This window comes from Apus apus, chromosome 1 (assembly GCF_020740795.1).
Source record: "Apus apus isolate bApuApu2 chromosome 1, bApuApu2.pri.cur, whole genome shotgun sequence".
Lineage (NCBI taxonomy): Eukaryota > Metazoa > Chordata > Aves > Apodiformes > Apodidae > Apus > Apus apus.
This window is the reverse complement of record NC_067282.1, coordinates 72,631,148-72,648,440: the sequence shown is the minus strand read 5'-3', so window position 1 is coordinate 72,648,440 and position 17,293 is coordinate 72,631,148. Positions and strand designations below refer to the sequence as shown.

General features: G+C 39.8%; 1 protein-coding gene across 2 annotated transcripts in view; it reads right to left on the bottom strand.

Moving 5' to 3' along the window:
- The window catches only part of CD86 (CD86 molecule), a 175,406-nt gene extending 163,521 nt beyond the window's left edge, over positions 1-11,885 (bottom strand). Inside the window, exons 1-5 of one of the 2 annotated variants that reach the window (XR_007889802.1) lie at positions 11,840-11,885; positions 10,229-10,567; positions 6,170-6,481; positions 3,992-4,120; positions 3,410-3,673 (exon numbers count right to left, since the gene is read on the bottom strand). Coding sequence is in view for 1 of the 2 variants with exons in the window: in XM_051622469.1 (XP_051478429.1) it covers positions 3,654-3,673; positions 3,992-4,120; positions 6,170-6,481; positions 10,229-10,567; positions 11,840-11,885 (846 nt within the window). In the remaining variant the exon portion in view is untranslated. Of the gene's footprint in view, positions 1-2,295; positions 3,674-3,991; positions 4,121-6,169; positions 6,482-10,228; positions 10,568-11,839 lie in introns of those variants that run through there. The other variant, XM_051622469.1, reaches the window with a different exon arrangement.
- Between the last annotated feature and the right edge of the window lie 5,408 nt (positions 11,886-17,293).

The following is a 17,293-nucleotide window of genomic DNA, read 5'->3' as shown; positions in this document are numbered from 1 at the left end:
GGACAAGTTGAAGATGAGGCAGCAGTGCGCCCTCGTGGCAAAGAAGGCCAACAGTGTCTGGCTTGTAGCAAGGAAGGAAGCATTGCCACAGGCTGAGAGAGGTGGTCCTTCCCCTCTACTCAGTGGCCCCACCTGGAATCTGTGTCCAGTTCTGGGTTCCCCAGTACAAGAGAGACGTGAACATACTGGAGAGAGTCCAGCAAAGGGCCACAAAGATGAGGAAGGGACTGGAGCATCTCTCATTTGAGTATAGGCTGAGTGAACTGGGACTGTTCAGCCTGGAAAAAGAGAAGCCTCAGGGAGATCTCATTAGTGTGTATGAATGCCTGAAGGGAGGGTTCGAAAAAGACTGGGTCAGGCTCTTTTCAGTGATGCCCAGTGACAGGACAAGAGGCAGTAGGCGCAAACTGAAATATAGGAGGTTCCCTCTGAACACAAGAAAACCCTTTTTTACTGTGAAGGGTGACTGAGCCCTGGAGCAGGTTGCTCACATAGGTCACAGAGTCTCTCTCTTTGGAGACAATTCAGAAGCTGTCTGGACATGGACCTGGACACCTTGCTCCAAAGGACTCTGAGCAGGGGGGTTGAACTGGACACATGTTCCTACGTCCGTTTGAACCTCAACTGTTCTGTGATACAGTGCTGGTTAATTAGCAAACCCAAATCAATCTATCACAACTGAAGTCTGATGACAGGATTTTATCTAAGGGCATTGGATGCTGGTTTAATACACCATTTCCATATCTTTTTTAGCATTCTCTGAAATTCTTAATGTTACACCTAAAAGTAAAGCGATGGGTTTTAAGTTAAGCTGTTATATGCTGTGGTATGCAGTACACGGATGCTCATTTGTTTGCTTGCCATGTTTATAAAGTCACTACATGACTGAAAGCATGCTGTCAAAGTAAAAACTACACAGTAGGTGAGGAGAGAGCCTGGAAATCTGAACGTATTTGTATGGAGGACAAAAATGCCAGCACATCAGCTATGCTTTTCTTATGCCTTGCTACTGTATTAATGACATCTGCTAGTGCAGCAAATTAGTGCGTTTGAACAGGTAGAGAGACAAGCTAAGATTTTCCCTGAAGCTCATATGCTTTTTTCCCCTTAGTTCTCTTTGGATGCAGGAGACAATTAGTGTTGTTTTTAAGAGCAAGACTAGGTAGATAAATTGATCAGGTAATAGAAGGAGGTTGGCAGCCTAAAGTAGAGGGATGGCAAGGAGGGAAAATAAACAACTTCACTAATTAGGAACAAATTAAGGATGGAAGGGAGTTGTGAAAAGGTAAACCTAACCCACCATGTGACTTTTTCCACTAGTAACAGCTACTGATAGTAATAGTAGTGTACTGGGGTGAAAAGCCCCACCACAGGTATTGAGACATACTGCAAAAACTGTGCTAGGAATGTTGGTGGTTTTTTTGGCTAAGTGAATATTCTAGAGGAGGACTCTTGAGTCCTAGCATAGATCTCCAGGTACCTTATCCATTGTGGAGGAACTGGCTATTGTTTTTCTTCTAGGGACAAACATGAAAGGTTGGTAAAAGTTTCTTTCCTCTGTTCATAAACTTGACCACATAAGCAGCACATTAGGATTTAGGGATTAGTAAGAGAGTTCCAAGACTTGAGTTCAAGAGCGTATGTGTACATGCATGAATCCAGTCATATGGAAGACAAAAGCTTGTCTGGATTTAAATAAAGTAGGGTTTAGCTGTTGTTCTGACAACCACAATATTAGTGAGGATTTGAGGTGGGTGATATGAGTAGGAAGGGAAAAGAATGAAAAAAAACCCCTTGAATTACAGCATGTGTTAAAAAAAGCAAGAGAGACAACACAACTCTAGTGAGTATCTAATTGATTTAGTAGAACTCATAGTTTAACACATGCTTTATTTAAGGAACCAAATGTTAATCAAGATTGTGTGACCCACTGGAGATACATTTGACAACCTGCAGCATAGAATCAACAGGCCAAATTTTCAGAGTGAAGTTTTGTATCTAATCTTTGAGGTGTGTAGGTCAATAAATCAAGGAGGTATGCATACAGAGAGTTGTGCCCATATATCTATCTCCATGAATGAATTAACATATGAAAACTTCAGTTGTGCTATTCTAGTAATTGCAACAATACCTTTTTTATTAATTTATTTCAAGAAATAATTCTGGGAGTGTTTCCTCCCTGAGAACACCAAAAGTGGGTATTCCCCAATATACTGCTTTAATGGCAGAAGAATAAAACAGCAATACAGAAAAAGACATATTTTAATAGGTCTTTAAATAAGTTTGATAGCAAATACAAAATTTTACATAAAAATAAAACCTTTAGCTTTTAATAAAATGTGAATGATATTAATCTGAATGAAAATATTTGGAATGTTAATGTAATAGCTTAATAAACTGACTCCTAAATGGTTTAGCTAACTCAAAGGACATGTACATTCTCTCACACACTTGAAAACTGAGGTGCAATCTAGCAAATCATCTTCATTTAACAGAAAAAGGTATTTTTACTGTGAAGAATTTATGTCCCCAGACTGCAGTTCTGAGCTGAAATTTGTATTGAGAATATGATGCTAATGACCTTGCTCTTGCTGAAAATGTCAGACCAACAAACACAGTTAAGACCTCAGCAGAATTTGTTCTCAGTTCTGTTGCAGTCTTCCTCCTGAGAGATGTCAATGCTGTTGAAGAATATAAAGTGCAGAGATCATTCAAGTTTGGAGAACTAGCATATTTTGGATGAAAACCACTTCCTGTAACTGAGCATACCGTGGTGTATGGATTACTCTGTCTTCAGGGTTTGAAGCAAAATTGAGAAAGGCAGTCAACCAAATTGGAACATGACCTACTTAAATAGTATTTTTTCATTATCTGCTTAGCTCAATCTTGCATATTTAGATGTATACACATGAGTGATACCTCATGCTTTCGTTCTCTATCCCTGCATCCACCTGAGCAACTAGTACAGCATCCAGTAAGAATACAGAGGCACAACATGTGGAGGTAATAACTGTCTGGGCTTATTAAGCTTTGATGGTAGTAAAAAAGTAAATAAGATAACAATAAACTATCTTTAAAGCAAGTATTTCCTTCAACTGATTTCAAGTTTCAAATGCCTGATAGGAATTGCATGGCTTCCCTCTTAACGTGGGGAAGTGTCCTCAAATTCCTCTTTCTGCTGTGGAGTGTTACAAGAAAGTTATGGGTACAAAGCCACACTGGCACTGCCAAAAGCGTTTATGGCTCATGATTAATAGGCTGCCTTTTATCATGCTTCCAGTGATGGTTATGATTCTCAGATTGTGGCCTAACTCCTTCTATTTCTGAGACACTCCCTTCTGTAACACATGCAGCTCTGCTTTCTTCCTTTACTCTCAGGATTTTACAATGTGACAGTGTGTAAAGATACAGTAAAAACATAGTGATACAGACAGGCAGAGCATCATATTTACTACCATAAAAGCAAAGGACACTGGACAGTGGATTTCAGTCATCAGACAGGAATGTTGCGTGTTGTTCTGAAGGGAGGATCCTGGGAGGATTCCTGTTCTGGCAGACCATCTAAAAATATGAGACCTCAGGCCTTGTTATGTGCAGAGATGGTTCCCAGTCAGTGGTCTGGCTGATGGCCTCAGTTTCAAGCTGGATGGCTTCTAGACTGCTAGACTGACACCTAAAATAGATTAATATGTGATCCACAGACAGATAAAACTGCAGGGGAAAAATGGTAAGCTGGTGCCAGGCAGTCTCACAGAGCACAAAGAGGGAGAAGTAGATACCAGGATAAGACAGGAGAAAGATGTTTTGATTTTCTGCTGGATGGACTAAGTTGTTGCAGGAACTAAATTGTCCAAGGAGGTTTAGCTGAAGTCCAGCATGAAACCTAACTTTCTGCCAGCAGCTTGAATGTAGGTAAAGGGATGATTAAAGACCAAAGCCTTGACTTGAGAGTTGAGACACAGTAGAGCTGAAGCTGAGAAGTATAACTTACCCTTATAGGAGATATTTCTGTTCTTCTTCAGTATCACAAAACCTGGAATAAATGTGATCAGTATAATCACAGCTATAAGTGGGCCAAAGAAATTTATCTTCACTTGCTCCATTTCTTTCACCTTTATCTCTGAATAAAAAAACAGAGGAGATAAACACAACAAAGATTTAATTTGGTGACAATTAGCTTAAACAATCTATCTCAAAGTTACGTGAATTAGAAGTTTAGGGAAAGGCCCTCAGCATCCTTTGCTTTTACAGTGCTTTAATAGCATCAATAAATCACTATCTAGATTATTTCCATTTCCAATAACTAGTGCAACTACCAATCTTAACAGCCACTTCAACAACAGTAAGTCAAAGTATTCTTTCTGAAGTTTGAGTAACATGGAAGAGATTGGCAACTGGATTAACGCAAGAGCCTATAAGGCTGCTACTGTACTACTGCCACTGTGTGCTATATCCATGTTTTAAGAACCAGGGATATGCTCCTATGTGGTATCTATTGTAAATGATGGTCAAAGCCTAATGAAATGCCCTAAGGGATGTGCAAGTAGCTGGGAATGCAAAGGAGTTTCCCTCTGTTTCTGGTTATTTTTTGAGGTTTTGGTTGCTAGGATTACCAACTGATAGAGCTTCAGGTATCACCAAACAAAGCTTTTGTTCATGTGGTGTTCCAGGTTTCTTACCCACCAGAAATGAGTGGGGAAGAGGAGGCAAGTATATGAGAGAATATGCACTATAGCTAATATAGCCATGTTAACACTCATGAGCAACGTGTAAGGCTGTGCAAACCTCGGAAGACTTTTGTATTGTAATTTAATATTATTTTAAAATCCTAGAATGTAAGGACATGGGAGGCAGTTTGCCATATCTAGCATTGATGAATTAATCCTTTAGCTAAATTTCTATGAAGAGAACAGCGCAGTGGAACTTTTTTCAGAATGAGTGGCAAGCTTTTTCATCTGCAGTAGTAAGGTGCATGCCTGTACTACCCTGGGTGACTTTTCTGCAATATTACCGTTCCATCCTGGCTATTCATGTCAGTTGAAGCACAGCTCTCCACCTTTAACATTGTCTAAAGGAGATATGTGCAAGCCATATGAACTTATGACCAAAGTGGGAATTGTCTTTACTTAGATGTGCTTGTGCCATAGCTTATGACCAAAAATACATCAAAGGATTTTTTTCTTGTTCTAGGTGATATGTAAAATACAGCTCTAGTTTAAAGAAAGGATTAGTCATGTGGAGCCCTGAGACAATCTAGCAGTAAAGTCTTATTGGAACTTAGGTCCCCAGGTTCTTCTTGCAAGAGGTTTCTGAAAAAAGACACAGTCGCAGGGAGAAAAAAAATAACCCCCAAATAGTAATTTTGGAATGTGTGTTTCATTCTGCAAAATGTTATGAAAACCACCCAGAATGCTTCTAAGACTAGTCAAAATTTCATGGCCTTTACACTTAACTCAGCACAGGCTATCTAGCAGTTTGTGAGCCAAATCTGGTCCAAGGCACTCTTCTGCCTGTCTCTAGGGAATGATTAAGAATAGCAGCTCAAGCACTTAAACATCAGGAAAACAAAACAGAGCAACCCCCCCGCCCCCCAGTTTTTTTACAGTCAGGGTTGTCAAATACTGGAACAGTTTGCTGAGAAGGGTTGGGAAGTCTCTGTCCTGGGAGATGATTAAAACTCAACTGGATAAGGCCCTGCACTCCCTTGTTGACCTTGCTTTAAGTGGACTGGTTGAACTATATGATCTCTAGATCCCTCTTCCAACCTCAACAGTTCTCTAATTCTGTGAAGTGACAACCTCTCTTAACAGCTAAATGTCACCTCCAGAGAGTGATTGCTGCCTAATCCAGACATCCAGGTTGATTTGCTACTGCAGCAGCATTTAGGGAGGGGATGAACAGGGCTGTGTTCTGGATTGTGTAGCAATAGCCTTCCTTTTCTGTGCCCTCTCCTTGCTGCAACAAGACTTCCCATATGGAAAGGAGAGGAAATTTGATGGCCATGGCTGTTGGTGAACAGGATGGAGAAGGTACAACCCTTGTAAACAACTTCTACTACTGCTTAGGGTTTATTCCCTACCTTGACTATGCTGCTATCTGTGATCAACTCTACTGCAATATGCCATGCTCCTTCCTGTACAAATAATGGAATAGGCAAATGGAGACTCACCTATGCCTAGTGGCACTGAGACAAGGCTCCCCAGCTGATCTCCAAGGTGAAGCAAGCAGCTAATATTAGTGAGAGTGTTCATACGAACTGGGATATCCAGCTTGCTAGTAACATTGTACAGCTTTGTCACAGCATCCTGCAAGACATCCATGTGACGTGTAAGCCTGTCTGTTGTGTTCTCATGTGAAATTAGCCACGTCATCTCCTTGGGCTCTGGATAACCTCCACTGGAGGAACAGGAAAGATTCAAGTGTTCATTGGGCTTTAGTTCGCCAGTGTGCAGCTGTGTTATCTCAGGTTGACTATAGTTGGCTGAAATAGACCAAAGAGAAAGCACCATGAGTCAGGCATCCCACATCTTGTGACAGTTTCTGCTATTTATTTTAGATTTTTGGGCAGAAGCAAGTCTAAACAATCTTCTCAGGAAAACATTGGGAGTCCCAAGAAAGGTTTGTTGTTTTTGGTGTACATGTAGAATTGGTGCTACTTGTCCTTGGGGTGATTCAAGAATGTAAGTCTGATCAGCCAGATAATGTGTCTCTCCCACCTCCTTTAGATCCATTAACACCTCAGAATAATCAAACCTAGCCTGCTTGCAGGTCAGTGCTTAAGCACAGAATGGGAATGCGACACAGTGCTGCCTACTCTTGACCTGCTGATTAGGTAAATTTCTAACTGTGAAATGCAGAGAAAGAAATAATCGGAGGGACTTCAGATAGGGTAAGTTCGAGGTCCACTGCTGTCACAGGTAGAAATATCCTTGGTGTCTGTCAGTATTATGAGTAATTATTTTTACAGCATATAAAGTAAGTAACTCAACTTGATGGTAGGCTTCCCTCAGCACACCTTTTTATGTGGAAGTGATTACAGCACAATGTCTTTTACTTTGTGTCATTAGATACTCATCCCAATCAATGAAAAACATACTTGTTTCTTTAAAAAATCAGGTTACTCAGGCAAGGAATAATTAGTGAAACAGGATTAGAAAGAAGTATTTAAACATAAAAAATGAATGGTAAATTGAAGCTTTTAACCAGTGATCTCCCAAATGTTCTCAACCAGGATTTGTTTGGTTAAAAGGTCATAGTAGAAATAGTAGACTATAATGGAAAAAGAGAAGGAGAGAATGTGGACATAATACTGACTGCATGTTGGCATACAACAAGTTAACAAAGCAAACAGCAAAACCCAAGAAACAGACTCATTGAAATGACTTATTTATTTTAGTGCCAATAGGGCTAGAGACAATATGGACAATATTGAAGGGTAAAAGGATTGTTAGAAAAATGGGAGCCTAGGGTGGTTTGACTCTACTGCACACACACTCAGTGTGTTGGATCCAGGCTCTAACTCTTGCCCCAGTGAATTCTTAATATGGATGGATTAAGAAATACGATGTTGCTTTTATTTGCTCTACACACACAGTGAGTAGAATTTAGCTTAGTCACTTAAATCCCCAAGAGAGTCTATGGCTGTGAATTCAAAATGGAAAAAGCCCCACCTTTTTTACACCTCAAAATTATTTAAGTTGTGTCTGAGGAGAGTTCAAGCTTCCTCTTTCTCTTCAAGGTTTGACTTGCTTAGCTGACTGTTCACTCCAGCTTCTGGTCTGGAGTATTCTCTCCTTTGCATTTTATAGGCAGGAATGCAATCCATGGCTGTGAAACTTGCTAAATCATCCAAGTGATTTAAAAGTTTCAATCTATTGACAATAAGCAAGTGGAAATAGTGGAATATACCCTGATCAATGCACTTTTATGGCTTCTGGAACCTCAGTTTACTGAAAAGTGATGTTGGTTGCATGCACAGTGTGGGCTACGCATATGTGAGCTTTGGATTGTTAACAGAAAAGCATGTTTCAGGGAGTCTTTTGTATTTAAAGATAACATGTCTTCCAAAAAGGCTATGGGCTTAGATTTAAATATTTTAAGAGACAGCATATCTATTAAGCCTTTAATATATCTCTCAATGGCTTAGTCACCCTACCTGTTTTGGTTCTGTTTTCTAAAGTGACAATGTGCCTTCTCCTCAGTTGCTTCCAGACACTGACTGTTTTTATATCTTCAATGAATTATTAATAAAACTTACATATTTGATCAATTAATAATGAATTCATTAAAAAAACAAACAAACCCAGTATTTTATGTGTATTTCAGGTTCCCACACTCTGAAAATAAGACTTCTGTGTTATAAGGTAATCTGATCGATCTTTTAATGTCTCCAGTTGGAATGTATTTTTCCCAGCCTTCAGATAACTCAAGTAGAACTTTTCTTCGTGCTTCTGAAATGAGTACACAAACTGTTAGCCTCTGTTCTGACAACAGTTTCACTCCCAACACTTTGACTATCACGTATTTTGAAATAGCTTCCCTAGTTTCACTCACTTCCCTTATTGATCCATCCAAAGGAACTACTAGAGACATGCTATAGCAGCAGAATTTCCAGTTAAGCTGCTTGTAACTGTGGTCCCTACCTTGTCTGTTTTAAGAGCCAAAGCTTTCTGTTGTGAAGCCTTTCCTTCTTTCTGGGGAACGATCTGTGTTCACTGTTATATGTATCACCCTAGTGGTACACAAGATACTTCAGTATTTCTGGATGGGCTTAGTCACTGAGTGATCTAGATAGATAGCTTTATATGACTGTTCTATCATTCTTGTACAGCACTCAGTCTTTCTTATGTCCATTTTAAGTGTGACATGCCATACTACAGAAGACCCTCCACATATTATATGATATTCTAATTAAGAAAGAGTAGGCAAGCACAAGGCCATTTCAGCATTTACATTTTTATTCCAAATAATTTTCAGGCTTAAAAAAAAAAATTACTTTCTGCTGCTCCTTCCTTTGGGAGCTTATTGAACAGAAAGTAATTTGAAAGGAACACATCAGCAAATAGTTCATAACAGTCTTCCTATGTTAAGCCTTAAAAGGTCTTGGAGAGGTTTAGTATGAGACTTCTATAGCATGTTGCTCAGATGTTGGCTAAGCAGGTTTAATTGCTTGAAATTAACTGAATGGTTGATGGTAAGCATCTCTTAAATTGGAGGCCTTGATACTGACTTTCTGAGTTCTGAATCTTTGCTGAAAATACTTGTTGAGTACATTCTGGGAGAACTGAAGTTAACAATCTAGGTTTTCTATCTATGGACGAAGGGAACACTCGCTGGTAGCACAAAGCTAAACAGGCTCAGATGTCCTGGTACTCTGTTTCTGGCTGCTGTTACACATGGTCTGTTCTCTTTTGAAGCAGTATGCTGAAGCCTGAAAACACCATTATTATTAATGACTAGCCCTATCATAGTGGAAGAGAGAACCCAGACATACAAACAAAAGTTACTTGTAGAATAGTTTATAATGGAAAAACATTTCAAAAGTAAATTAGGAATTACTACAAATATTAAGAAGAGAATGCTTCCTCATTTCCATTCCTCTGTCAAAAAATTTGCTGCCTTTTCCTCTGATAACATGCAAGAAACCAAGTTGAATTTCATCAACGCATGCATCTTTTCTTCAGAGATATTTTCAGTCTTCCTTTAACTGAAGATGTGGATTTCTACTCCTCCACATATAAGCTGCTCTTTTATTTATTTTCCCCAAGATTTATATGATCAAAAAATAGCTGGGTGTTTGCAGAAATCTTCTTATGTTTCAATTCTAATTTACCAACAACTATGAAAATTACTGCTACTTTTAATAGAAGGTAGTGCATCAGATGCAAGTAAAGAAGTGTATTTTCCGGAGTCCTAAAAGTCATAAAACTTGCAAGAGGCAAGAGGAAGAAGGCTGAATGGTTTTCACTATAAAGTATCACAAGGTGGGAATCAGGAATGATGCAATATTGAGAAAATTATTGCCTAATTTTCTACTTCTGATTGCTTTCACCTGAGTACTTTTCATTCAGAGCTGAGCATTTTCTGTTGAGAATGCTTTTATCCATCTTCAGAAATTCTGCTCCAGTGCAGGTACAACTTCAGTACCACACATTTCTGGACTGAACAAAGAGAGAGAGAAGCCCCCCAAGAACCCCAGACTAGAAGACTATTAGAGGAGATAACTTACCAATTATGTGCAGGAAGCACTCAGATGTGTGTATGACCTTTGGTGATCCTTTATGTCTATGCTGTATAATACATTTATACAGTCCCTCATCCACAATTTCTGCATTTAACAATTGCAAGGTCCATTTGTCCATATCCATCTTGGTGCGATTTTTATATTTAGGACTAAGGTTATCATGTTTTTCTTGGCCGTAATAGACTTCATGCACCACTTCAATGCCTTTTTGCCAAAAAACTCTTAGATCCTTTATGTCAGTTTTCTGAGAGTTTGGAAATGAGCAGGATAGATATGCAGTGTGATTGAGAAATGACTCCACCTGATACATACTGGCACCAATACCTTAGACAAAGAGAGAGAAGAAATTGAGATTTCCGTCAGCTACAAAAGAACACCAAGTATTTGCACTCACAGAGCCAATACTTAACAGCAGTAGCAATAAAAATGCCAGCATTTAGACACAAATTCTCCCACTACGTATGACAGGACACATAGTTCTTCCAACAGACACAGTCCTGTGGAGTTCAGGTCATAAAACTGTTTCTTATTTTTCTTCCTATATTTTACTTTCCAAGGAAGGCCTTCCACACAGTGTCTATATTTTAGAAGACTTAAATGCAGGCAAAAGTTCCAAATAATTCTTGTATGTAGCATCCTGAGCATAGGGAGATTCTGCCACAAAGGAGATAGTTGCAGTTTCTTGTTAAAAAGTTGAGTTCATTCTCCTAAAAAAATAACACAGCATTGCAGTTTTGAAGAAACCATAACATGCACACTGTGTGGTAAATGTTGGTGTCCAGGGAATAGATGACCAGAAGGTCAGACACAGGTGAACACTTTGAGTCTCACTGAAGAATTAATCTAAAGTTTAATGACAAATTAAATGTCAGATTCAACTGTTCTGTAATTAATCTAGAGTTTAATGACAGATTAAATGTCAGATTTATCTGTTCTGTTGCTGATCTTGTTAACAGAAATGGTCAATAAACACAATTATGCCTTCACGCAAAGGAAGTATGAACTGTAATTATACAAGGGCTGGTTTTCCTCCCATTTCCATCAGTGCATGTAGGCATTATTACAGGTGGTGATGGGCTGGCAGGACAGGCTTTTCTTGGAATGAGAAATGCAGTTCTGTGTCCCAGAAGATACAAAGACCTCTGCTATGTTCAAAAGGAGATTTACAATCTCTCTCCTGGTGCAAAGATTTGACTGCTTCTCCAGAGCACCAGACTGCAAAATGATCTCCATGGCTGCTTGAAACTCCAGTTGTCCCATATCAAACTGTCAGTTTTTGGTTTAATACTGCTCTCCTCTATGGTATACACACATTTTAAAGATAGATTTAAATTGAAAATTTAAGAGCAACATAAAATAAGTGTAATGTAAAGATATAAAGTTGAAGAGAGAAAGTACTCACTATATATTTTATAGAGTCCCTGCACACAATTTAAATACATGTCACAAAGGCTATATGCCCTCAACTGAGCAATGGAAATTATTAATTACAACTGAGGAATGAACTTCTTGTGGATGAGAATGTGATGAGAAAGTATCACCTAGTGTGACACAAATAATCAAAACAGTTTTTACAATTAAAAGTACAACTTTTACCTGGGAGAAGTATCATAGCATAAAGGAAGAACATGCAGACCTCCATGACACTGTAAGAATGCAGAATGAAAGAGATATGTCAGAGGCTGAAAACACTCAGATATTGTTTCCAGTACTCCCAAAGAAGTGGTAAAACAAGAAGTTTCAACCAAAGAGAGAGACTTGCGGGAAAGTTAATCTCACCTGGTGCAAGGACTTCGGTGTGCTTCACAGCCTCTAGTACAAAGCAGCATGCCATGACAGATCTCGGGTTTAAAGAGACGGTGATGTGGGACAAGATTACTGCAGACAGGGTATGCCATGGGAGGAACACTGAGTCCCTCGGGTGCAAAGGACAGGATGAGTACCCAAATTGCCTGTTGTGCAGGAAGGCAGAATGGGAAGCATGCTTGCCCTTGCAGTGTGGGGAAGAAGATGGGGGAATTGAAAGTAGAGGGGGAGGAGAGTGACACAGAAGGAGGAGTTGAGGGGAGCAGCATGATGATGTCAGCTACCAGAAACTGTGTGACCTTCAGTTTTGTAACAGGAACTTATCCTTCATGACAATAAAGGATAACTGAGAGAAATCCTATATGTTTTAAAGAGTTGAGACTAAGCAGCATGTAATTTGTGGTCAAGAAAAACTGGTATCTATTAAGAAAAAAAGAAAAAACCCTATATGGGAAACCCTATGACTCATCTCAAAAGCAAAACAGTTCTGTGGTTACTTGGGTTCATGAGTTATAAGGGACTATAATCCTGGTAAACACACAAATGGCATTTTAGTGGCACCTTTGTGTATTTCCTGTGCCTTTTCCATATATTTGGGAGAAGTCTCCACACCACCCCTGCCTGCCAAGGTCCTTCACTCTCCTTTAAACAGCTCCAGAGAATCCTTTTTTTGATGCAGCAGATGTAAAAACTCTTCAGTTCTCACAACACTCTCTCACAGTGAGATTTCCATCTGCTGTTCTGACTGATACTAGAACTTCCTAATGGTCTCCCGTTTTTGGTCATGTTTTATTTTAAGCTGGTACACTTTGGTTCTTTAACCCAGGTCACTGGAAGTGAGAGCATCTACTTCTGTTCAGTACAGAATTTTCCTCAGTCCACTGATGTGCTTTTTGTCTATGTACTGTAATGTACAGAGCTGTGAATGGAATTTTTTCCAGGCCAGGTTCATCCTGTCTCTTCTTAGGAAAGTGGAGAAACAAGCCTAAATATCTCAGATGATATAGATAATTCCCTTTGTGATTCACCTGTTGTAGCAGAAGAGGAAGGAGAGCTTGTGCAGAATCCTTTGTTGTAGGCAGAGGTAATTCTGTTTCTGCTTCAGCTGCCCTAATACATGGTGAAATTTATCAAAAGGTTTTCCTCCTAGGCTGGGCCCCACTGAAATTAATCACATAACTGATTGCCTAAATAAAATTGCCTTTGCCAAGCCACTGAAAATTCCTTCTCAGCAGTCATAGTTTACTCCTGTGAATAAGAATTTTTGCTTCCTGCCAAGTGGGATCCAGTGCAGGTGAGGAGAAATTAAACCAATTTAGCAACTGGAAACAGAACTGAAGTAGAGAGAGTGTACTGTTATAGCTAGGCATGTTTTGCAATGACTGCCTCAGAGTGGCAAAGACCAAAACAGGAACTGAAAACAAGAGTGGGAGAGAGAGAAATAGAACCTAGGCAAAAGTACCAGACAACACTCCTTGCCTTTATTTATGGGCTGGATTTGGAGCTGTGGGGAGAGAAGTCTGAAAGATCCTACTTGGTTTCCTGGCTGCTGTATTCCAGGAGAAGGTGTGCTGCTAGGGATGGCTGCATGAAGAAGGATGCCATGAGTCTGCAGAGGGGCAAACTCAACATTCCCTGCAGAGGGAGGTCACTGAGTGTGACAGGCTGCTTCTATTCGGTGAGCTGATTTGTAGAGAGTGACTAAATCATGGGTTGGGCCACTAAAACTTCAGTGCTGCAAGAAGCTTCTCTTCCCCTTTGTTACAAGTTGTCTTTAACCAGCAAATGCAAATCCTTGGAGCCAGTGTCCAGAAGACTGAGGGAAGGAAGAAGAATTACAGTCTGTGTGTTGGCTACTTCCATGATTTCTTTGGTATATTCCATACAAATTCTGTACTCGATTCTCTTTTATATCCACAGGCCAAAGTCTGGTTACGCCCCAGAATTGTTTAGCAGTCAAAGGGGACTAAGCAAGAGGGCAAAGATAGCCTTTGCTTCAGGGTATGGCCTGATACTGGCAAACAGTGCAGACCAAACTGCCCTCTTCATGGCCATGGCTATGGCCCAGTGCACGAGCACTTGGCTTCACTTCAGAGCATTATAGGTCTGTGTATGGATGTGCAGATTTTCTGTTCACATGCTGGCTGCATCCAGCTGTGGAAGTGGCACTTTATCATTATGCCATTGATAACTGATGAGATGGGAGTGGTTTGAAGACCTGGGGCTTAAAAATTATCTCTGACATCCAGAATGATGTGAGGTCAGTCCACAGAGAGGTAACCATTGACCGTTGCTAAATAAGGCTAGCAAGGCGTGTGCCATTTAAGGCTTTGTCAGCCATTCCTGGAAATGGCCCCATGAGTCAGAGATGAAAAATGGAGAAATATATTAACGGAAATTATGTCAGTATGCAGTCAGTAATCACTCTCCATCCTTTATTTACTATCTTTGCAGTGCAGTCACTGAAAAGAGAGGAAAACATATGAGCACATGCACTTTACTGGCCTTAATCATGACTGTTTTGTTTTGGCCCAAACCAGTCTGAGAAAAGTGATAAGTCAGTTCCCACTTGATGGAGTAGAGGATAATTCCTCCTCTGAAGAACTCTAAGATCTGTGTTTGGGAAAAGAGGCAACTTTACTTCCTTTACTTTTGAGGGCAATTGCCAAAAACCCCTGTGCGACTGATTTTGAGATTGGCTTGTGCTTTCTGTCTCTTGTTCCTCCCAATCCAGCATATAAAACCAGCACGTGAAAACCCGATATGCACAGTGAAGAATGAAGGTCTTGGAGTAAACAAGAGCTTTGTATCTGGTATGCTTGCTTGCCTGGGTTTTCATTTGCTCTCTTTTTTCTTGCTTTCATTTTTGGATGTAATTCGCATTTGAAAGACACGGTCAAATCTGTGCTCTTTGACTCCTTCACTCAGTTCCTTCCCTCAGTTCCTTTCAAAATGTTCCATTCTTACATGTAATTAGTTTATTTTCTTACATCACAGACGTATATTCCATGGGAAGACTCTCCTTCCTCATGTTTTATGATCAACTTAAGGCAATACGAGCCACTGAACTAGTAGCCTACTATTTTAACTCTTCTACTGTAAGGAGTTTTTCTAAAATTTCCATGCTGTGCAACACTGAGTAGCTCCATGAGCAGTGCTGTGAGTCTCCAGGAGACAGGACATCCACGACTAAAACTTTCCACAGCTGACCTGAAGGCTATTTTAGAGACTTCTAAATGAAATTCTGCTGAAAATGCATTAATCAGCCTTCTCCCATGTTGTAAACACAGATCAATTTAAACAAGTGTTATCAAGGAAATCACAACTTACGAAAATTACCCTTAATGTACCTAAGTTGGAAAATTCTAGGAGGAGGCCCTCCATCCAAATCCTAAGCCATACAACTGCATAAATATCCAACAAGGGACACATTTAAAAAATATACTATTACCCAGGCAACCTGTTTCCTCTGTGCTTCTCAAATTAGAAAGAGGCACTGTTTTGATCAACTAATAAACATTTTCTATTGCTCCTTCTTTTAGAGCAGCCTTTTACTCCATCTTACATTTAAATGCTCTGGGTTTGTTGTTTAATTATATCGTTATTACATTAAAAAAACCCTCTGTCTTCCTAATTTCTGAACGCATTTTGTATTCCTTCCTGCTATGCCCTTTTTTGGTAACACTTTTTTATTATATCTGCAATCTTTAGGTGAAATACAACTTTTTCTATCACTCTGGGATAATTTTGTTCTAACATCCAGAAACTGCTCTCTTAATAGCAATGAAGCAACACCAATTATTTAAATAATACCTTTGGTTCAAAGATCATGGAGTATTCCACTGCTTCTGCAAGCAGAATTCTTCATCCACAATTAAAGGGCGGGTATCTCTGAAAGAGAACACAGCAACTGCCTAACAATGCACAGTCCCATAGCATAAAACACAGGACAAGAACATGTACCCCACACATGTGAAACTGCAGGGGAAATTCAGAGGGGAAGAACGTCCTCAACCAGAATGAGACATTAATTGGGATTATCTGTGATATTTATTCAGAGTTCCACATAAAGGAGAGCTCAGGTTGACAGATTTTTCATCTCTCTAAGCTATACCTGGCCACAGAATTGGCACATTGGTTCAACCACTTCTGCATCACAGCTACCACAGCAGGTGATGTCTGTCCTCCTCTCCCAGCTCTCACTCTTGCCTGGAGTTTACTCAAACTTGTCAGCTGGGAAATAACAATTGCTGGATACACTTCTCCCCAGATCACACGAACCTGTTTGACTTTGCAATGGGACAGAGAAGGAACACACCTCTGTTCCCACACAGGCGACAATTTAGAGATACCAGCTAACAGACCAGTCAGATGATGGAGTTCCCTCAAGAGTCATTGCACAGAAGAGGAATTTCAAATGACCACCACCAGGTTGTCCCTTTTCTGATCCTCCTACATCTGCACAGGGCACTTTCCTGGAAATGGCAGCACAGCCACACAATGCAGTACAGGCATAATGTCAAAGAGCAGTGTGCAGGACACCTCTGATGGCAAGATATGTACTGTATATAAAAGGATGAAATATCTAATTGATTTCTGATATATACCCAAACACACCTAACATGGAATAGCAGCAGCACAATGTATTATATGTTTGGTTCTCAGGTGGTATGTTCTTTATTTTCAAAGCCAGATGGGCATGTGACACAAACTTCATACTGTTTCTTCAACAGGAGGATCACTGATCAGGGGCTACTTTTTCTTGCAATAAAATTAATCTCAATTATTAAATGAAGATGTCATATTCAGAAGTACAGTTAAATGATCCAAGCCCTCCTGCTCTCATTTCTCTGCAGAAATTGCCCTGGAGACATATACTTATTTTCTTCTAGTACTTCTCATGGCATATTAACTGATTTACAAAGCTAAAGGAACAGGCTTTGTCTTTTGGATTTGGGTCCCTGCCTTCAATCACCAGAATTACAGTAGTTGAGAAGAAAGGATCAGATTTTCCCATATGCTGGTGCAACATGCAGAATGAGAAAATGGACACACTTAGGTGTAAAAAGAAACTTTAAAGAGGGTGGAAGCAAGGCCAGATACCCTGGGAGAAGTACAGAGAAGTAGTTAGAGAAGCAAGAGCTCAGGTTAGGAAAGTGAAATCACAGAGAGAATTGGATTTGGCAAGGGCAATAAGAAAAGTTTCTATTTTTATGTCAGTGATAGAAGGAAGACTAGGGAAAA